At 40.5% G+C, this 23,525-nt stretch overlaps 1 protein-coding gene across 1 annotated transcript; it reads left to right on the forward strand.

The window, feature by feature from the left end:
* The first annotated feature begins 876 nt into the window (after window positions 1–876).
* Window positions 877–22,573, forward strand: LOC127782251 (probable LRR receptor-like serine/threonine-protein kinase At1g56130). The gene is made up of 24 exons (XM_052309368.1): window positions 877–1,046; window positions 1,160–1,349; window positions 15,510–15,581; window positions 16,394–16,465; window positions 16,584–16,655; window positions 16,884–16,955; window positions 17,048–17,119; window positions 17,606–17,677; window positions 17,865–17,936; window positions 18,025–18,096; window positions 18,188–18,262; window positions 18,394–18,465; window positions 18,566–18,631; window positions 18,818–18,886; window positions 19,011–19,055; window positions 19,148–19,212; window positions 19,302–19,681; window positions 19,809–20,010; window positions 20,105–20,269; window positions 20,361–20,479; window positions 21,310–21,526; window positions 21,612–21,843; window positions 21,929–22,079; window positions 22,181–22,573. Exons 1-24 carry the CDS (start codon window positions 908–910, stop codon window positions 22,571–22,573), a joined length of 3,156 nt encoding a protein of 1,051 aa, XP_052165328.1. The 5' UTR covers window positions 877–907.
* The last annotated feature ends 952 nt before the right edge of the window (window positions 22,574–23,525 follow it).

The following is a 23,525-nucleotide window of genomic DNA, read 5'->3' on the forward strand; positions in this document are numbered from 1 at the left end:
TTATTTTAATTAAAAAGAAGATTTACTTGAAAATAAGACCTATCATTGTTTTTTTTTTCTGCTGAGCTAATCTTCGGATGGAAGTTTGTACTATGATTTTCTTTATGCACCCGTAATTTCAAAGTTGCAACATGCCAGTGATTGGGCCGCAGCATGGTGAAAAGAGGAAAAAACAAGGACAGGAGCCCTACGGAAGAGACCAGAGCATTCTAGAAGGAAAGGGGCCAAGCAACTCTTTCCTGGTTTTTCTCAACTTGATTCTTATACATCTTTTTTTTTCTCCCTGTTAATCGAGATTTATTTGCAAAGTTAGGATTGCCACGTGGACCAATCAAATCCTGTCCAAACGGCCGGCTTTAGATAATTAGATGTGTTCTTAACGATTTAAAAGAAATTAATATAAAATAAACTACGACGAAAAACACACAACATTAGCGGCAACAGTTCATCTAAAATCAGTTATCAAGATTAGTTCTAAAAAAAGGTGTGTGCTTGTTTCCCTGTGTATTTTAATTTGGACATTTTGCCCAATGGTATGTATACGCGTGTCACACCTCTCAAACTTTTATCCATAGTTGTTTATGTGTGATCGATTGATCTGGTGATGATACGCCACGTCGGTACTTTTGTTTAGATTTGTTTTACTAGGAAATATACGTCTCATTCAATATCACATTGATTTTTTTTACACACAAAGAGAGAGAGGTTTTTTTTTAAAACATGCATGCAGTAGTTCCACGTAAGGTTGGACTTTAATTTATCAGTCCATGCATGTACTACTATATTTCTCGAAGCACGTAGCGTCGGCAGCAATATCGAGGTCAACGCATACCTCCTCTTGCAGTCTTTACTAGCTGTACCTATCCTAGCTAGCTAGTACGGAGTACTTCCAGAGACAAGAGAGTAGATGGACCTGAGAAACGGGACAGCAATGAGGCTGCAGCGAGCTCAAGTGCAGCTCGCCGGATTTGAGCTGCTGCTGCTGCTGCTCGCGTTGTCATCATCGGCTGCTCAGCAGCAAGCAGCCAGGACGGATCCATCTGAAGGTAGCGTGTCTTTCTTTCTCTCTCTTTTTCTCCCTTTGCTTTCTTCATGTCGTCAAGTGCGCGTATGCACCGACGCGGCTGATGGATGAGCTCGCATGCATATTATGTGCCAGCGGCGGCGCTGAACGCCATCTTCCGGCAGTGGGGACTGTATGATTCGGCGATGGCGTGGAACATCAGCGGCGAGCCCTGCAGCGGCGTCGCCATCGACGGGACCGACATCGACGACAGCCCCACCATCAACCCCGGTATCAAGTGCGACTGCTCCTTCAACAATGGCACAGTCTGCCACATCACCAAACTGTGAGTAGTTGGAGTGTTCGGCCTTTCTGGCCCAACCGTTGTACTGCACATCTTGTTACTACCTCCCCTACATACCTAAAATTTCTTATATTTTGAGATAGAGATAGCAATATCTAATTTAGCTTTGCATTTTCGATTCAATTTGTGATTTTTGTACCTCTGAAAAAGAACAAAAAATTCAGTCATGAAACTCAATGTACACTTACACTACAAGTTATTGTTATTAAATCGATATAATATAAATACTGAAATTTTCAATATATGACGAATCCATTAATTATTTTCTAAATTATAGCAGCAGCTTGGATGAAAATAAGAGTTCACATCAATTAGAACTTGTTAATTATTAGTTCGAATGTCGGAATTAAATTAGTAAACAAATGAATTGATAGTCCAAGATATGTACGGCTTCATTTTTCAAAATAATTTCCAAATTTTAAAATAATCAAAATTTTTGGAACAATAAATATACCTGAATAATCTATGATATTGCCGATGGTATATTTTATTTAATTAATAAAAATTCCTTGATACGATCTACCGTTTTGGTAACACCATCAAACATAATTGATGATCTTTTTTTTTGTTCAACATGAGAGCTTACGCATAAGTATAGTTATAGATGTCATATATAAATATATAGTAGAGTTAATCGTATATTAGTGACTAATTACTGGCTTAGAGAATGGGAATGGTAGAAAAAAGGAAAAAGGAAAAAAAAGAGAAAAAGCACTCTCGCGTCCCCTCGCACTCCTCGCCGCCTAGCATGGACCTCGCTACTTGCAGCCTGCTCTGGCGAGCCTAGCTGCTCGTCGTCGTCGTAGTCACCGCATCCATCGCTCCCGCCTCTCCTCTTGCTCCACCACTCTTCTAGCTGCGCCGCTCCCTGTCTTCATCGTCATGGGGATGGTTGCTGCTACTGCTCGCCGCCGTTGCCGTCGTGGCGGCCAGATCCGACGGAAGCGCTGGAGTTATTGGTTGCAAAAGGGATTATTGCTGACAGCGGCGACACCAAGGAACGGATGGGGGGCGACATCGGTGACGGCGAGGCAAGGGCGACGGTGAGCTTCCAAATCTAGAATCCTCTCCCGGTTTCTCCTTCCTCCTGTCCTCTCGAAACTGGCTGAGTTCGAGTCCGGCGATGAGCAGTGCAGCAGCAACAAACCCTAGCCTTTTCGTTTCGGAAGAGAAACGAGAAAGGGGCAGGGTGGTGACCAGTGATCCCTTCGCACTTCTTGCATGCGCGGGTGCAGCATTGCTGCACGCGTTGGGCGAGGACGAGCAGTGAAGCTCGATTTGGCCGTTCCTGCTCAACCTGGCTGAGGGGGCTCTTTTGCATCTGCTCGACCTGGCTCCAAGACATCTACAGGCAACCAAACAGGCTGCAAGTTGCATCTGGAGATGCGAGCCAGGCTGATAAAGCCAACCAAACTCGCCCATAGACACACACACATGCATATACAATAGAGATGGGAAAAGTCTAAAATAACCTTGATAAACACTACTATTCTTAACACCCCCACTCAAATGCAATGTGTAAGCATTGCATTTGAAAATAAATACTAGATTAATGACACATTAGGACAAATCCAAAACCCATGCAGCTCACATGGTGTCCGTTGCGTGATTTCATCAACGGGGCAGGGGGTTTCGTCCTGAGCTGGCAATAGCTACGATTGCCTGAGGGCCTGACCATGACAGGCAGAATAGACGGCTGGGGCTCCTGGCTCTGCTGTGCGGCCAGGCATTCGTCCTCCTTTCTTGCCACATCCTCTTGCATTCTGAGCTCGTAGTTCGATACCCTATATTCAAGATCTACAATCTTCGCCTCAGTATCTCTCTTACTCCTCATCCGACTCCTGTACGTGTGGATGTCCTCTTTGAATCCAAATTTCCAAGCAACCACGCCTTTAATTTCCTGATGTTCGTCCTGGATGGTTGGGAGTCTGTAGTGCGAGCGTAAGCTCATCCTTCTCTCTGTCCGGTCGGAACGTGCCCTGAGAAGAAGCATCCACTGCGTCTGATAGTGGACTGGTTGCTTTGCGTATCTGATCGCCGAATATCAGGGAGCCATCAATGGGATTCAGCAATCCACCGTGAGCATAGTACCAATGCTTTGATCATTCCGGCCATTCAGCGGTGGCCGGAATGATACCTCTTTCAATAAACCCGACTTCCATTTCCTCCCACTTCGGCACAGCCTTGCTATAGCGGCCTAACCCTAGGTGGTGATGGTACTTCTTCTTAGTGGCATTGGCTTTATTTTTTTCCATCTGTGCTTGCCCTTTTTGTCCTGTCTTGTAAGCGACAAAATCATCTCAATGATCCTTGAGCTTGGGGAATGAGGCAAAGTCAGGTGTCTGGCCTTTCAGGATGTATTTCTTGTATAGGTCTGACTTGTAGCTCTAGAACTGTTCGGTCATTTTCTTCAGAGTCCATTCTTTCACTTTGTCCTCCTGACCCTCAAGGAGCATGATTGCGTGAACGTCTCGAGCATTGTGGTCCACAGCATCTCTTTCTCTGAATTTGGGAGGAAACTACCAAATTCCCCAATTGCGGTCCTTGTTCTGCGCCAGTACACCGTGCTGACAGGCACGTTAACCCTCACAGCCCAACTGGTGTGCTGTACGAACTTCCATGCTGCATCTCAGGGGGCAGTTGGTCGGCCATCGGGTGCCACTTCAGTAATGATGTGGCGACCCTCAATCTTCCTCGCAGCACCTCGTTGTCCGCGTGCCCTCTTCTGTCCAACGGAAGGTTGGCTTTGACTACCCTACTCCTCCCTTGTTGCCCTCATCGTTCCCCTCATCTTCGTTCCCCTCCGCGTGTAGGTATTGGTTGGGATCCTCGTTCCCCTCATCTTCGTTGCAATACTGGCTGCTGCCCTCTGCGATCGTGTTGTATAGGATCTGTTCGTATATTAACATTGTTAATTATACATGATTATCACAATTTAAAACTATTTTATATCATGCATATGTTAATTATACATGATTATCACAATTCAAAACAATTTTATATCGGGCTCATGTTAATTATAAATGATTATTACAAGTGATAACAATTTTAAATCGGGTGTATGTTAATTACAAATTATTATTACAATGTAATGACAATTTTAAATCGGGCGTGTGTTTATTACACATGATTATTACAATTGAAAACAATATTAAAACAGGCACGTATGTTAATTTAACTTGCCTTAGTATTTCCTTCGAGGGCCTGCTACCAGTTAAGCTTGAGCGAAGGCGGAGGTCAGTGCTGTACCACGTATTTTCTGACATGCAGAAAAATGTATTAGTTAAAACATGTATAATTGTCCTAATATAACTCTCAATTCTCATGTGTTCTATATCATTCACATTCGTTCTATCTCATTCACGTTCGTTCGTTCTATCGTTCGTTCATTCGTTCCATCGTTCTCATTCGTTCAACTCCTTTTGCTCTCGTTCGTTCGTTCTATCGTTCTCGTTCGTTCACGTCCTATCATTCTCGTTCGTTCGTTGATTCACATCCTATCGTTCTCATTCGTTCTATCGTTCGTTCACTCGTTGTATCGTTCGTCCACGTCCTATCGTTCTTGTTCGTTCGTTCACTCGTTCTATTGTTCGTTCACATCCTATCATTCTCATTCATTCTATCGTTCATTCGTTCGCTCACGTCCTATCATTCTCGTTTGTTCGTTCACTCGTTCTATCGTTCTCATTCATTCACGTTCTCCAGCGTTTGTTCACGTTCGTTTCTATCGTCCGTATGTTCGTTCGCGTACATTTCTATTGTTCGTTAGCGTACGTTTCTATCGTTCTCGTTCGTTAACATACGTTTCTATCGTTCGTTCTTCGTTCGTTCACGCGGGGAGGCGGCGACGACGGCGGTGGCAACAGCAGTGGCGCGCAGCAGCGGTAGTGGCGGAGGTGGCGCGCGGCGGCAGCGTGCGGCGGCGGCGGTGGCGGCAGTGACGGCTATGGCGGCGGTGGCGGCAATGGTGGAGGCAGGGGGCGTCTTGTGCATGGTGGCGTGCGTAGTGGGCCCGACGGCGGTGGAGGCTTGCCGTGGCGACGACGACGACGCGCGGCAGCTGGATGAGAGAGAGATCGGGACGAGGAGATCTCGGGAGGAATTTACGGTGGCGGCTCACCTTCTTGAAGCAAATGCGGCCGGCGGCGGCGGTGGCGGTGACAACGACGACGACGGCGGTGGCAGCGACGATGAAGCCCTAGATGAGAAGGCGATGTTGCCGAGATGAAGCCGATCGATGAAAAACTGCTCAGTGTTGCATCGGTGGAGAAGACGATGTGTGCCTCGGGCTATTTATACCCCACGATCTTTAGTCCCGGTTCTAGCCCCCAACCGGGACTAAAGATCTTTTCCCGCTATTTTCAATTTTTTTTACCGGCTAGGGTTAACAACCAGAACTAATAACTTAATAATGCATTACACCGGGCCAATTTAATTTCTTTAAAGATAGGTTTAATAAAATAGTAAGTAATGCATTAAAATGAAATAAAATCACAAAATTAATGACAAAACATTTAAAATAGTTTAAAATTTCGAATAAATTATGTGAATGGTATATAATTAACATATGCCCCATTTAAAATTGTTTTAATTTCTAATAATCATATATAAGTAACATATGCCCGATTTAAAATTGTTTTAAATTCTAATAATCATATATAACTAACATATGCCCGATTTAAAATTGTTTGAAATTCTAATAATCATGTATAACTAACATATGCCCGATTTAAAATTGTTTTAAATTCTAATAATCATATATAACTAACATATGACCGATTTAAAATTGTTTTCAATTCTAATAATCACATATAAGTAACATATGCCCATACAACAATTGAAAGAGATGGATCTTCAACACATTCAAAATAATTTGCATCGTCTATACAACAATTAGGGCAATACATCGGCGGTGATGGTTGACCTCACGTACTTTCTCCTCACTAATGTTCCTTCCTTATGATTGTTGCGTGCGTAAGGGTGTCTTCATTTGATAGGAGGATGCTCGGGTCAACTGTAACATCCTGAAAATTCCTGACAATAAAAATCACTAAAATTTTGAACTTTTTAAAACTTTTGCATCATGCTGGTTGTTATGATTGCTATTGCTTGCCAAACCGTAAGTGATCACAAAGAAAGTAAAGGAAAGATCGACATTTAAGCAATAGATATAATTTACGAGAATATATTAGTGTTAACCCTACCAATATTTATGCACAAAATAGTAAAGTCAAATATTAATTTCTATATAAATTACAAATCAGATATTAAATATTCGGACCATGATTGATAGCTTGATGTCACAATTACCTAAAGAAATAGTAAGATTGAATCTAATTCATTTGAATCCAATCTCACATGAAATATGAAATATAAGAACACATGAAATGATGATCACCACTATAATGATCGTGTTTATAAATAAGTAATTCACCAGAATATATCGATTGATACTTAGAACATTTCGCCGAGTTCCTCATGACATGAAAATCACTCATATAAAATAATGGTCATATAAATAAATTAAGCTTTATGTATAAATAAGAATATGTGAGTGTTTAATTAAACAATTAGATTAATGTTGTACTGAGTCTCGATCTACTATTTATAAAATAAATAGATTCAACCTATCCGTGTAAAATATGTTGCTATGCAAATAAGTTCAACCAAGGTGCTATTGTGTCAATATGGATCACATTAAAATATTTTAGTTAATTCTATAACTATCAAAGCCTAGAAGTTAAATAGGATAGTTCTAGGATAAATTAATTGAAGGTAAATTCATTTAGGATGAAACAAACAAATGAATAAATAAATAAATATTCAAATAAAATATTTGAATTCCCAAAACCAAAATGTATAGATTGCATCTCAAATCAAATTCCAATCCCAACCATTTTTCAGTTTGGCCCCTCCATCTTTCCCTTTTTTCCCCTTTTCTTCTTTTCTCTTCTATCCCCAGCGTACTGTTCATTGCCCCCTAGGTGCTCGACCCTGTCCCACCGCCGCCCTCCCCCTGCCCGCGTCGCGCCTAGCCCTGCCGTGCCGCTGCCTTGCGCCCCGCGCCGCCGCACGCCATCGTGTCGCCGTCGCCGTCGCTCAGACGCGCCTCGCGCTGTCGCTTCGCTCTGCGCGCGCCGCTGCCGTGCCCCCTCGCGTCCCATCGTGCCGCGCGCCGTCGCCGTCGGCCTCGCGCCCTGAGCCACCGCGCACTGTCGCCGTTGCGTCACCCGTCGTCCCGCGTCGCCCGTCGCGTCGCCGCGCGCCCGTCCTCTCGCCGCCTCGCGCCTGCGCCCCACCACGCGACCGTCCCGTCGCCGTCGCCCTGAGCCGCTGCCGCGCCCCGAGCCCCGTGCCGCTACCGCGCCATCGCGTCACCGCTGTCGCCATCAGCGCCTCGAGCCCCGCCCGCGCCACGCACTATCGCCGTTGCGCCGCGCCGTCCCGTCGCCGCGCGTCGCCGTCGCCCCGAGCCCCACGCCGCCACGCCGTCCCGTCGTCGTTTAAAGCCGGCCACCCCTCCCTGCGCCTATATAAGCCCCTCCCCGGCTGCCCATTGCTCCCCACACTACCCCCACCACCTCCCCTCCCTTTCCCCTCTCTTTCCCATCCCCGGCGTCGCCGCCTCTTTTGGAAGCCGCCGCCGCCGCCGCTGAGCCGACGCGCCCCGCCGCCGTGATGTGCCTCGTCGCCGCGCTGTGCTCCGCCGTCGACCCCGCCGCCACGTCTCCGTCGACCCCGCCGCTGAACCGGTGAGCCTCCCCCTCCCCTACCGCTTGGCGTCGCGCCGCGCCGCCCGCCGGTTCTAGCCGAGCAGTGAGAGAGAGAGGAGAAAACAGAGAAGAGAGAGAGAGAAAAGAGAATGGAGGAGAGAGGTTAGAGTGGGCCCCACCTGTCAGTTGCCCATATGGATTCCTTTAGAAAGAAAAGTAAAATAAAAGAAAAGAAAATAGGAAGACCCCACCTGTCAGTCACTATAACTTGTGGATAAGGTTGTATTATAAATAAATGAATTAGGAACAGTACTATTTCGCAATTATTAGAATTAATTCAAATTTGAATCTTTACACTAGCATAACTTATTCATTTTAGCTCCGATTTGAGTGAAACTTGAACCTAAATTCATCTAAATTCATAAGCTTTCCAATGGTATGTAATTCACTATTTAATAAAATATATTTATAATTATAAATTAATTAATATCAAATGATTAGATAATAGTTAGCCTAAATAGTGTGCCAATAAATAAAAATGGATATTGTACAGTAGCATAATTATCTTTAATATGTTTTGTCACGGTAGCAACCACATAAATTAGTTATAATCAATCCTTCAAATTAATGGGTGTATAGGAGAATATTAGTGCCATTTACTGGTCTATGTCCAAATATAACTAAATCCATGACTTATAAATTATTTACATAAAGTTTAGCCTCATATTTTGTAACTAAAATTTAAACACACATAGATGAATCTTTAACTTGTTTAGGAAAATAATAACAGAGCTAGTTGTATTTGGACCACTTAAAAGTTATACAATGTCATGTGAAGTAGAATATATATAGTTCGGTTGACATCCATTAGTTAACCAAACAGAGCCATCTTAATCACATATATAGTATAGTTTATAGTAAATAGCAACTATTCAGTAAATGATCCAATGTTAGAATATTGTTGCACTCACATATACTGTACGGTCCATCATAGCTATACGTTGTAGTATTAAATCGCTTGATTGCATATATTAAAATTAAGGAGGATATATGACAAACATGTATGGTGGATAAATACTAATTATAGACCTTGACCTTATATAATCCAAGTCCAATTGTAGATTAGGATTATTCATTGTAAAATTATGTGATGGGATAATCTGTAACCATAATATGATTAACCAAACAACTCTAACATACAAAGCATGGATAATTATTAACTTTTATAATTTATTGTGACAAGTAAAATAGGTTCATAATTAAAGTAAAGCCTCCATCAAGTAAATAATAATACAAATGATTCACTGTAATTATTTGATTGATCCTAAAGCCATCCGACAATAGAACCTCTAGTATATGACCATTTTATTTAGATAAATGCATGTGTAGCCATAATCCTTCCATAGCCATTTGATAGACTAAACCACCGATTAGCCAAATATATATGTATCCCATAAATGCTATGTTGGTTAACTACTAAATAGACCACGATGACAATAGAAAGATTAAGAAACTTTAGCCCTTAGCATGATTGGAATCCATTAGCAAACATGAATAATACATTTTGTTGTGCATATCTGATTGTTGTTTGAATATTGGTTTTTCTCGCATATTATAGACCTTGTGTATCGGTTAGTCGTGAGGCAACGTCTGCAACTTCCAGGAGGTGAAGGTTGATCAAGATTATATCAATAATAAGGATTATTCTGAGCAGGCAAGTCATCACTATTCCTTGAACATGTTGATCCCAATTGCGAAATTGTTTTGTGTACAAATAAAATTGCATGCAATGATAAACATCCTACTTGTGATTATGCCATGCCTTGATTATTGTTACCCTTATTCCCTTGTAACCATGATTACATATGAGTCCCTAGTCAATTATGACAATTGCTTAGGAATGCTATTCTAGAATCATGCATACTCATATTTGTCAAATGCTATATGCTTGGGCAATTACCTTTGGAAAGGTAATTGAGATGTGGCATGTGGAGACATGAGCGCCACATTGCCATGATATTGATGACATGATTTGTGAAAGGAAAATAAAGTAAAACAACTGTTTTCGACTGGGGCGGCTGGAGGATTTGGGTGGTGTCCGGAAAAGGCTAGTGCCGTCCCTGGTCAGTTAAGGACCGAGCCATGAAGTTAAGCATGAAACGACCCCCGTACAACCGCACTTCTCGTATGGGTATAGACCTAGCGGAGTAGATAGCTGAGCGGAGGCAGTATCCATGCATAGTGGTTTTCTTTAGGTGTGTGATGCGGCAAGCAGTCTGCTGGCGGATGCCCGGTTCGGGTGGCCAGGTAGATGGCGGATGCCCGTTCCGGATGGTCAGAGACTGGCTTGGCAATACTACATGAGGATACCCATAAGAGAACAATCATGATGGACTGGGTTCAACGACAAGAAGCAACGTAGGAATGTGTGTGTTTTTCCCTTCCCGGGTGCGCCAGAACTCCTCTCACTGCTAGAAACTGTGTACGCCTAGAGTGCATGAGGATGAAAAGTTCATGGAGCGGGTACTGCCAATGCGAGGTTATCGAAAAGCTTTGCCGTGACGCGTCTCATGTGTTGGGACGAGGCTCATGTGTTGGGCAGTCGCGGAGTGCGGGTAAAGTGTACATCCACTGCAGTGTGAGTAAACCAAATCTATTTGAATAGCCGTGCTCGCGGTTATTGAGCACCAAGACGTGTATTACACTTGGCTAGACTCTAAATTCTTAACTTGTGTGGGATGAGATATTGCATAATGAGTTTTATGCTGATGGAGCCACTTCCTGAGAGGAGGGAAGGTGGACGTCCTCAGAAAACCATGACGACTCAATGGCGGGAAGCTATCCTTGGGATTACAATGGATGGTGGACAGAACCGTCGTTGTTTAATGTGAACACTGGTATTAAAACTTGATCAGTCTATGCTAGGTCTTAGGCTTGTGAAAAGAATTGCAAAACTAGCTTTATGCAAAGAAACCTGAAGCCATTCCTTGAAATACCTCTATCATATGCATTGTTGTTGTGGTGGCTTGCTGAGTACGGTTGGTACTCACCCTTGCTATTTACATATATTTTAGGAGAGTGTTGAAGAGAAGCCCTTGTCGGTACGCTTGCGTATCCAACAAGATGATCGGAGTGCGGTCTTGTTCTAGGTCTCGTTCCCCAGTCGACTGCCTGTGGCATGTTAACCGGGCCCTTATATTATTTTGTCTTCCGCTGTTGTTCTCTGATAGTTGTTGGCCTACCTGGCCCTAATGTAAGTATTTAACTCTTTTAGCCTGAATTCATTCGTGATATGTTGTGATCCAACTATGTATGTGTGTACCAACTACTGATCCAGGGATTGGTACGGTTAAACACAGAAGATTTCCGATTTCCAAAATTGGGGGTCTACATCAACCGTCACCGCGAATGGAGGTTGTCCATCAAACTGATCATAATCTTCGTCAGTCTTATCCTCGACTCCGACGATTTTTCTTTTGTTTAGGAGAACCACGTGGCGCTTAGGCTCGTCGAACCCTTTCCCCTTCTTTGCTTTGCTAGACATGTCCTTCACGTAGAAAATATGCGTTACATCATTGCCTAGGGCAAATGGTTCGTCCGAGTCTCGAACCTTGTTAAGGTCAACCGTTGTCATCCCAGTGTCATCAATCATTAGACCTCCACTAGTCAGCCTAACCCATTGGCAACGGAACAGAGGGACCTTTAAAGGTCCATAGTCAAGTTCCCATATGTCCTTGATGCCACCGTAATACGTACTAGTTGTACCATCGTGTCTCATGGCATTAATACGAACAACACTATTCTGGTTTGTGCTCTTTCTGTCTTGGGCTCTTGTGTAAAATGTATACACGTTTTTTTTTACTGGAATGTAAAATGTATACACGTTGATCTCATATCCTTGGAATGTCGTGATTGATCTAGATAGTCTCCCTTCATGGCGTAATTCGGCCACCCCGATTGGATGAAGGTCTTCAATAAATTCTACGAAGGATTCAATGACCTCCTCTGTTCCATACCCCTTGGCGATGCTTGCCTCCGGATGAGAAAGGTTACGAATGTACTTCTTTAGAATGCCCATGTACCTCTCGAAAGGAAACATGTTGTGTAGTTATACAAGCCCGAGAATACCGATCTTTTTGACAAGGTGACATAGCAGATGCATCATTATATTGAAAAAAGAAGGTGGAAAGATCAACTCAAAGCTGACAAGACATTGCACCACATCATTTTGAAGGGCTTGTAATCTGTTAGGATCGATGATCTTCTGAGAAATTGCGTTCATGAAAGCACATAGCTCTGTTATTGTTATCCGGACATTGTCAGAAAGGATACCCCGAATCATAACAGGAAGCAGCTGTGTCATTAACATGTGATAGTCATGAGACTTTTGGTTTGTGAACTTCTTCTCCTTCGTGCTTATTATTCCCTTTATATTCAAGGAGTACCCATATGGTACATTGATGCTATCTAAGCATTCAAACATACTTTCCTTCTCTGCCTTGCTAAGAGTGTAGCTGACTGGACTCAAGTAATGGCTTTCTTTCTCCTTTGGTTTCGGGTGAAGGTCGTCGCCTTGTTTATATGTTTGAGATCATTACATGCTTTAAGTGTATCTTTCGACTTCCCATATACACCTAGGAAGCCTAGCAAGTTGACGCAAAGGTTCTTGGTGAGGAGCATCACGTCGACTGCATGGCGAATGTCCAATACTTCCATTTCCCAATAGGGCAACTCCCAAAAAATAGAACTCTTCTTCCATATCGCAGCGTGACTATCTTCGCTAGCTATGGGTTGGCTGCCAGGTCCCTTTCCAAATACTACTTTTAGATCTTTCACCATAGTAAACACAGCTTTACCATTATGATGTTTTGGCTTAGTACGATAGTCTGCCTTCTGTTCAAAATGCTTGCCTTTCTTTCGGACAGGGTGGCTTGAAACAAGAAATCAATGATGGCCCATGTACACAACCTTCTTACAATGCTTCAGATACGTACTTTCAGTTTCTTCCATACAGTGGGTGCAAGCATTGTACCCGGTGCAAGACTTGTACCCCTTGTTTGACTGTCCGGATAAGCTGCTAAGTGCAAGCCAATTGTGTTTGTCCTCATCCCACACGGGGACACCTTATTTCTTCCATAACAATTTTAGATCTTCGACTAGTGGTCTTAGGTACACATCAATGTTGTTACCAGGTTGCTTTGGGCGTTGAATAATAATCGGCATCATGATGTACTTCCTCTTCATGCATAGCCAAGTGGGGAGGTTGTAGATACACATCGTAACAGGCCAAGTGCTATGGCCGCTACTCATCTCTCCAAATGGATTCATGCCATCCATACTTAGACCGAAACTTACGCTTCATGCATCATATCCAAAGTTGACGCCACTACGAACCATCGGCGGGTTGTCTCAGCATCCCATCTTGTTGACGTTCTTCTACGTGCCAGCGCATCATCCTAACATGCTCTTTGTTCCTGAACAAACGCCTGAGCCGTGGTATTATAGGGAAATACAACATCACCTTAGTAGGAACTCTCTTCTTCGAAGGTTGTTCGTCAACTTCACCTAGATCATCTCGTCTAATCTTGTATCGTAGTGCCCTACAAACAGGGCATGCTTCTAGGTTCTCGTACTCCTCACTGCAATAGAGGATACAATCGTTCGGACATGCGTGTTTCTTCTGAACTTCTTGTCCTAGAGGGCAGACTATCTTCTTAGCTTTGCATGTTGTTTCGGGCAATTTTTTCCCTCCGGAAGAATGTTGTTCACGAGTTTCAATAACTAGCCAAATGCCTTGTCACTAACACCAGTTTTTGCCTTCCATTGCAAGAATTCTAGAGTGGTATCCAACTTTTTGTGCCCCTATTCGCAACCTGGGTACAACGACGTTTTGTGGTCCGCTAACATACGCTCTAATTTCTGGACCTCCTTTTCACTTTCGCAGTCCTCCTAGTGTCCCGCAACGTCTGACCAAGATCATCCGCAACGTTGTTATCTTTAACAGCCCCGTCCACCTCGCTCGTTGTATTTACTTCAAATCCACCGTACTGAGCCCAGTCCGGAATGTTCTCATTTTCTACTTCATCTTCTTCCATTTGAAACCCTAGCTCTCCGTACGAGGTCCAACAATTATAGCTAGGCATGAATCCCGACTCAAACAAGTGGAAATGAATAGTTCTTAATGCAGAATACTCCTTCTAGTTTTATACTTATTGCATGGACAACAGATAAAACACTTATGTTTGTTAGCATCGGCCATTCTCAAAAAAGAATGCACGCTGTCAACAAACTCTTTCGACCGTCGGTCCGCGTTGTACATCCATTGCTGATCCATCCACAAAAAATGCACAAAAATCATAAAAAATAATCAACGAAAGTCAAACCAATTAAACAATCATACAATAATTATATATAATTATTCATTCAATTATAAAATAATCCCACATATTATTCTTGTTTTAATTATTTTTAAAATTATAAACAAATATTTAATGTGTTGTACTTATTTTAATTTTAAATTAACTTTACTTTCTATTCTTTTAGATTAATTTTCAATATTTTTTCCTTCTCAACTCTTTTACCACAAGTTTTTGTAAAATTCTAAATAAACAAATTTTCTATAATCTTTCTTCCCTACACAAATTTTATCTCTCGTCATCCTCCATCAAAGTTTTTAGAGGCAATAAACATATATCTAAATGTAATATGCTAAGCAAAAAAAAATTGGAGGATGAAGTTGCTAACCTTTTAGACAACTTCAACATGGAATAAACCGGGACTAAAGATGATCTTTTACCAACCGAGACTAAAGATCACATAGTCTCGTTGCACTTATAAACCGGGATAGTTCCGGTTTTTTAATGAACCGGAGCTATTGTGGATTTTGGGCAACCGACAAAAGATGGTTTCTTCAATAGTGAATAGTATGACTTCATCGGTTTGAAAATATGCAATGGACATGGATTGACTTGATAAATTATAGAGGAAAATGACTCAATGGTAGTAGCAGACAGATAAGTACTAGCACAAGACATGTTGGATATTGCTAGCAAAATACACAGCATGTAGCAGCAGCAGGGACGCTACCTAGCAGACAGATACTTTCTCCGAAACAGCAAAAGCCAACACACTGTATGTCTTAAAAGCCATAGCTGCTTCTACCTAAAATCTGTTTTTGCTTTCAGTGTCATAAACTGAAAGCACCTCTTACCCATGCTTTCAGTGGCACAAACTGAAATTTTCCTTTGGATTTTTGTTTCTCTGTATAAATAGATACATGCATGTCTGGCTAACATAATCTTCGGCCAATTTATTATGATACAAATGGATTGCATGTGCATCTCTGTGTCGCCTAATCTCTCATTTAGCTATGCTGGATAATGCTTTTAACATGCAGTTCTACAACTTACTGTTCTGCTTCTTGTTGCAGGAAAGTGTATGTACTGGATGTTGTTGGTCAGATTCCAATGGAACTGCAAAATCTGACCTACCTGAAAAACTTGTATGGTGAAATATGACAAACCCTATACATGGGAGTTAATCTTCACTGTACGCTAATTGCCATTAGAGGGATCAATAAAAAATGCATTGCATTCACGTAAAGACTATTTACTATAATCATACAACTACAAACAAGAATGTCCGGGAGAACTAAGCATTCATGTTAATTTAGTAATTAAACTTTGTTAGTTACTCTCTCCATCTACTTTTGATAGTCATATTTCCAAATCTGAAAAATTTATTTTTGATAGGCATATTTCAATTCAACAACCTATCCTCTTAATAACTTTATCGGATTTAATGCACGACTCTCCTTTCTTCCACACAAGATTGGCTACATGGGCATCGAGAAATGTAAATATTAATGAATCGTTTATTTACGAGGAATGACTAGTAGCATGTTTAAATGGATGATAAGTATAATTACTTATCCTTGGTCTGTGTGCCAAGATAAAATATGACTATCAAAAGTAGATGGAGGGAGTATTTTGGTTGAGATGTTGTTTTCAGGAGGTTCAATTCCTCATCAGAATTTACTTCCCTTTTTTATGCCTTTTTTTAGTACATATATATGTTGCCTTCAGTAGTTATAATAATATGTAGTCCAACTTCAACAAGGCCCCACTATTGGTACCGTTCACTTCAGTGCATTTGTGCCTCATATCATTTTGGTAACATTTAACATGCTACTTCCAATTGCTATTGCAATGAAAGGCTTATGTAATGGATGATGCTTCCTTCCTGCCAATAAGAGATTCTGCAGATACAAGTTCAAATATCTTATTTTTTGCTTTTTAATTGCCGTGTTTTCAGGGATTTACAGCAAAATTATTTGACAGGATCTTTACCAGCATTTATTGGAGAAATGACGGCATTGTGGCAACTGTAAGAATTAGTTCTAAAGTTTCTAATAAGGAAGCATTTCAACTTAAAACTTGCTATTACATGGTATCTTCCGAGCATATTCACTTGTTGTGTTCTTTTTTTTTTTCAAAACTACAAGTTCTGTGGGAATCAATGCATTAACTGGAGTTTTACCAAGGGAGCTTGGCAACCTCAACAATCTGATTGTGTTGTAAGCGATTATTTCTTTTAATTTGTATTGTGGAAAAAAGAAAATAAGTAAACATCATTGAAATTTTATAATCACATTGAACTTCTGAAAACCTCAATCTTTTTGTCGATCAGAGGCTCATTGCTTTTAAGAGTACTCTGCCAAGCAATAGAAAAGATTGCTCCAAAAAGGGGCGCACCCGCGCACATATTTTTTTACTTGCTCACCGTGTCTCTCTTTGTGTTTTAGGGGCATTAGCACAAATAAGTTTGTCGGTCCACTTCCTGAAGTACTAGAAAACTTGACCAAGCTTGAGGAACTGTAAAATCTTTTTTCTTCTTAACCTAATTTTATTGTATTGCACATGTATTTGAATTAAAATTGACCTAACCATTTCTATCATCGAACTGCAGATATATCGATAGTTGTGGTTTAAGCGGGGAGCTACCATCAACCTTGTCCAAACTTAGGAAACTGAAAATCTTGTAATTTATCTTGTGAACATAACTTCAGTTGCGAAAAAATATTTGGGAAAAGTCCAGATACTCCACTAAACTTTAATTGGAAGATTTCTAGTGGTATCCAACCCTACGAAATTTACAATACCATTCATATAACCCCTAAAGTGGTTTTTGCATAATTGTCTTGTTTAAATGGCATGCATTGATACATATTGGACATATACATCAAATTCTTCCCTTTCTCTCCTGCTTATCCCCTTTTCTCTGTCAACGATGACTAGCGCATGCCGTCCTCTAAACCGCTTGTTTTAAACTTCAACAAAGGCGAAACCACAATGTAAAACCACTTTGGGCAGATACATGAATGGAATTGCCAAGTTCAGGGATGCCTGGCTTTAAAGTTTGTGATGTTAGGTGGTCTTTAAATCAAATCAAAGTGGAGGAGAGTATATGGACTTTTTCCATTTATCTTGGTATGTTTAGTGTGCCAACTTTGTTTTACGGTTTCAGATGGGCATCCGACAATGATTTCACTGGGAGAATACCTTATTATATTGGGAGCTTATCAGATTTGACAGAGTTGTAAGTTATGGGTTGAATACTTTCTCAAATATATATTTTTTTCTTGTAGGTGAATTCAAATGAACCTTTGCAATAAAATGATGTGTTTTATGTTCGTGATAATTAACCCCTGGCCTATCTACTTACCCTTCGAGAGAATGGTGTATTGTTTACTTACATTGCTGACCGGATTATATATCAATCTTAGGAGGCTTCAAGGAAACAATTTTGATGGTCCCATCCCTACAAGTTTTTCTAATCTTGTCAATTTGGTATCTTTGTAAGTCCATCGTGCTTTAGTTTTGGTGATACATTTTGCTTGTGTGCAAAGGTCAACAGTACATTAACTATTTATGTGGTGCATGCAGGCGAATAGGCGATTTAGTGAGTGGGAGTTCTTCATTGGCTTTTATGTCAAACATGACATCCTTGAATCTTCTGTATGGTGACCTGATTGTGCACTTGTCTTTAATGGGTTAGCTATGCCTTGACAAATGTGGAAGACCTTAACTATGCATTATTTTTTTTCAGAGTACTGAGGAATTGTAGGATATCTGACAACCTTGCTTCAGTGGACTTCTCAAAGTTTGTAGAACTTATTTACTTGTAAGAACTTAATTAAACTATAGTTGATGTATTATCGCCAATTGTTTGCATTCTGGAACTACTTTTTAAAAGTGAAATGAGTGTTTACTTTCTGCTGTTCCCCCCTTGTATATCTGGAATTAATGGCGTAGAGACTTGAGTTTTAACAACGTCACTGGCAAAGTACTTTCAGTCCTTTTGAATCTGAATTCACTCTATTACCTGTAAGGAAATATTTGTATAATTCAATGCCTTCATCAGTTTTTTTTTCATGTAACATCTTGATTTTTGTTTTTGAATTCTCTAAAAAATTTGTGCACTCAGATTTCTTGGAAACAACAGCCTCTCTGGGAGCTTGCCAGACACAAAGGGTGCTAGCCTTAAAGTTCTGTAAGTCTTTTCCTACCTTTTTAGTACGTTTCATCTATTTGTGAACTGTTGTTCGTAGCTTTGCACTGACAATATGTATACGCATCATCTAGTGCAACATGTAAATGATGATTTTACTTGTATATTTTAAATAAAAAATGGTGTTTCTTTTCCTAATAAAAATATGTTGGTTCTTTTTTCTTTCAGAGATTTCTCCTACAACACGCTCTCTGGAAAGTTCCCTTCTTGGTATAGCACGGAAAGACATTTACAAGTGTAGGTTTTTCTAAGTTATAGTGTCCATTTGAAAGTAAACAAATCAATTCATGTCCACCTTTGTACGCGACTATAAAATTACAAAAGTAACTATTACTGTGTCTGCATTGTATTTCTCTTATAGGAATTTGGTGTGGAACAACTTCATGATAGATAGTTCAAACAGAAGGTTTCTTCCCTAACTTGATTAAATTTAGGTTTTTCTTCATTATTCTCGTTTTGATGGTTTCTGGAACTCTTCTAACTATTTTGTGCTTGTAGTATTTTGTCATCAGGTCTAAATTGCCTACAGCGAAATACTCCATGTTTACCTGCTTCTCCAGATGGTGAGCACTTATCTCTTCACCATTAGCTGTACCAGCTTAATCTCCGCAACAATAATATCTGCACTCTTATGTTTTCTGTTAAATTGCAGATTCCTCATTTGCAGTTGACTCCGGTGGTAATAGACCCATTATAGGCTCAGATAAATCTTATTACGAACCCGACGACACGAATTTAGGAGAGGCATCATACTATGTTTCGAACTCAACAAGATGGGGTATTAGCAACACGGGGAAATTCATGGAAGCCGCTAATGCGAGCTTCATAGTATACACTTCACGCCAGTTTACAAACACGCTTGATAGTGTACTATTCCAGACTGCCAGAACGTCATCCTCTTCATTGAGATACTATGGCATTGGGCTCAAGAATGGATTCTACAACGTCGAGCTTCAGTTTGCAGAGATCTTCTTTCCAGACAACACGACATGGACAAGCTTGGGAACAAGGATTTTCGACATATTTATTCAGGTGGATTTTTTATAAAGCTCCAATGAATGTTATTTTTGAAAAATAAGTATACCTTTTAATAGTGTGGAACAGTTATATTGCACGTTTTCTTTTGGATTCACACCTTCTATTTCTCAATTTACTGCAGGGAGAACTCAGAGAAAAGGATTTCGATATAAAGAAACAAACAAATGGAAAATCTTATACTGTTGTTTTGAGGCAGTATGTTGTTAGAGTTACAGAAAATTTCATGGAGATTCACCTTTTCTGGGCTGGAAAAGGAACTTGTTGCATTCCTAGACAGGGATCCTACGGGCCATTAATCTCAGCATTAAGTGTATCTCCTTATGGTACTGTTCATTACCTAACTTGATCAAGAGCCATTGGTTCTATGTGATCATCTTATAATTAACAACTATTTTGTTTCATTTTATCCTACTGCAGGTGGCAACAATAAGGTGGATCCTGGTCCTATTAAAAACAGTGCTGGTAACAGTAAAATAGCTTTGGTAGCTGGAGTTGTTGTCTGTACTATAGTTTTAGGCTTTTTATCCACAGGGACATTTCTTTGGAGACAGAAAAGGAAAAAAATGGAGGCGGAGATGGGAGGTAGTTAAAATTACATAACTATTTTATCTTTGAAAAAAGTGGGACTTATGTGATTCCCTTGTTTTGCCTAACAATGTGAAGGATTTTGCAGAGCTTCTCAGTGTAGTTGGAAGGCCAGATGTCTTCAGTTATGGTGAAATAAAATCAGCTATCAACAACTTTAGCCAGGATAACATCCTAGGAAGGGGGGGCTATGGCCTTGTTTACAAGGTCAGCTCTATTTTATATTTAAAAATCCCTTTTAGTTTACTTACTGACTAAACTAGAAAATGATTTACAAAAGACCAAATAAATATAGTTCTACAAGAACATGATTCCCTTTTTACAAGCAGTTATTATTAGTCCAATAGTCCTTCCTTCCATGTTTTATATATTGGGAATGTACATAGTGTAAGTAACCCATGCATGGTAGAAATTTCCAATCGTTACGACATAGTACAATTTGATTCTATCTTATAGTATTCCTCAATGTAATTATTGGTGTAAAGTAGCTAGTATGTTACTCTACATGATCAGTTACACAATAATTTGGCAAATTTTGCTACTAGAAACTTAAAATTTATGCAATTTGCAGGTAGACATCGCGAAAATGTGTCATGGCTTAAAGACACCTTAGGAAATAGGTAATTTGCTAGATGGAACATTCGGCTCAAATGAAGAGAGAAATTCTTCAAAATGACGAGAATGCCCCTCGGGCCACATGCTTAAAACATGGCGTTGGAGTGAAAAATTGAAACTATACAACTCTAAAGTTGCCATCACCCAAATACATCGCTAGCATATATCATATTCCATATTCACTCTAGCCTCAACTCAAAAGCTTTTGGCCCTGAGGGTAGTCTTGTCTTTTTATAGAATTTCTCTTATCATATTGAGCCGAAAGTATCCTCCAGCAAATTACCGGTTTTTTAGGGTGTCTTTCAGCCGACACGTTTTTACGTTGTCTACCAGCAAATTATATATTTTTTTAGTGTCATGTAGCAAAATTTGCGTAATTTCTTTCATCATTTTGAATTGTTATCGGTATTTTTCATGAATAGGGTAAGCTATATGATGGAAGAATGGTAGCTGTGAAGCAATTATCTCCAACATCTCATCAAGGGAAACGGGAGTTCATGACAGAAATTTCAACTATATCCACCGTTCAACACCGAAACCTTGTGAAGTTGTATGGTTGTTGCATTGAGAGTAAAGCTCCACTTCTTGTCTACGAATTCCTAGAAAATGGGAGCCTTGATCAAGCTATTTTTGCTACTGGTTTGCTTCTCTTGACTTCCTAAACTACTGTTATGATGATAAATCAGCAAATTCCAAGGTGCCTAAAATTTAAGTTCACTTGTAGGCAAGACGAATCTGAACCTAGATTGGAGAACCCGCTTTGACATATGCGTAGGCATCGCAAGAGGCCTAGCATATCTCCATGAGGAGTCCAGCACATGGATAGTTCACAGGGACATCAAAACCAGCAATGTCTTGCTTGATGGTGATCTCAATCCAAAAATCTCTGACTTTGGGCTAGCTAGGCATTATGAGGACAACATGACTCACCTTAGCACAGGAGTAGCTAGCACGCTGTAAGAAACTCTTCTGATGATATTATTTTAATTGACCTATAACAGAAAATGATCATTGATCATTCAGTTGGTTTCTTACCTTTAGTGGTTATCTAGCACCCGAGTATGCCATGATGGGCCACTTGACAGAGAAGGCCGATGTATTCGCTTATGGGGTTGTGGCAATGGAGATTATTGCAGGAAGGCCAAACTTTAATGAGAGCCTCGAGGATGATAAGAAGTATCTGCTTGGATGGGTGAGTTCATTAAGAGAATTGATTTTCCATGGTTAATCATCAAACCATCTGTTTTAATTTGTTTAATGAATTAACATCCTAAACTAAACTGATTTTAATAGGCTTGGCAGCTACATGAGCGGAGGCGGACTCTTGAAATGTTGGACCCTAAACTTGCAGAATTCGATGAGGAAGAGGTTGTGCGAGTCATCAACATCATTCTCCTCTGCACTGCGGGCTTGCCTGAGCAACGCCCACCGATGTCAAAAGTTGTCTCCATGCTTACGGAAGATACCGAGATGAGTGAAGTGGATATGAGTATGTGGCCTAGCTATGTGCCTCAGTGGCAGAGGAAGAGCGGAAGCGATAGTTTCTTCGCGTCATCGATGCAGCAATCTTCAGGCACCGAATCTAGTGTGCTATCAAGCTTAGGAAACAACACAAAATCCCACGGGGAAACCTTCCCACTTGTTTTGTCGGCTAATTCTATCAGTGAGTTTGCTGAGGGAAGATGATAGATAAGTACCCAAGGGTGCTGTTTTTAAGTTTGAGTGAATCTTGGTCCCTTTTTCTCCTTCATAAACATTGTGCCCTTCATTAACTTTCCATGAGAACTAGACATGTCGGGTTTCATATCTTAGGGTTATAATCATATAATCATGTTTGCTTATTTTTTCTTACTTTAGAACAATTTGTGTATTTCTTTTCTTCCATGTATAGTAGATCAAACACTGGATGCACATGGTGTTGTAATATCTGGTCTGTAATTCCTGACCAATTACATTTGAAACATAAACAATCTATGGGTACAGCAAATTTTATAGGAGTTTGCAAATGTATATGTCACCAATTTTGTGTGCGTGCTTTTTGGAGTTTGGAATTAACAAAACATAGGTGGAATTTTTATTGGCCCTATGAGTTTTTTTTTTCTCTTATGATGATCTTGGAATGGAGGGGCTGAAAAGAGGGAAATATTCCCTTCCTCCACTTGTTGAAGGATTTCAAGCATGAGCTTAATTTAAACCTTTTATTTTTTTTAGAAAAAATTTAAACCTTTTATTAACATTCACTTGAGAAGTCTAGAGCAAACCTTATTCTCTTATTCTCTCTAGTTAAGAAACATCTTCCTTCAAAATTCCTCTAGCACGTTCAAACAGCTTTATCCATCGCACGACATTTGCAACTACAACATAAATATTTTCTCCCACAACAGCATCCTTGATTTGTATAGCGGAGGTTCTGTATAGTCAGTGAACAAATTCAGGTCACAACAGTTCTACATTGTTTGCAACAATTGCACCTCAGGTATGAAAAAATAGGATAATGAGTGAGGCAGTGTTTTTTTTTCCTCAAATTTTTCTACATGATATTATGGCTTCATGGTTTTAATGTTGGACACCGCACAAAGTGATTTTTGACGGAACACAATCTCTAAATGTGGAAATTAGCTCGTGGACACTACGCCCA

The sequence above is a fragment of the Oryza glaberrima genome, chromosome 8 (assembly GCF_000147395.1).
Source record: "Oryza glaberrima chromosome 8, OglaRS2, whole genome shotgun sequence".
Lineage (NCBI taxonomy): Eukaryota > Viridiplantae > Streptophyta > Magnoliopsida > Poales > Poaceae > Oryza > Oryza glaberrima.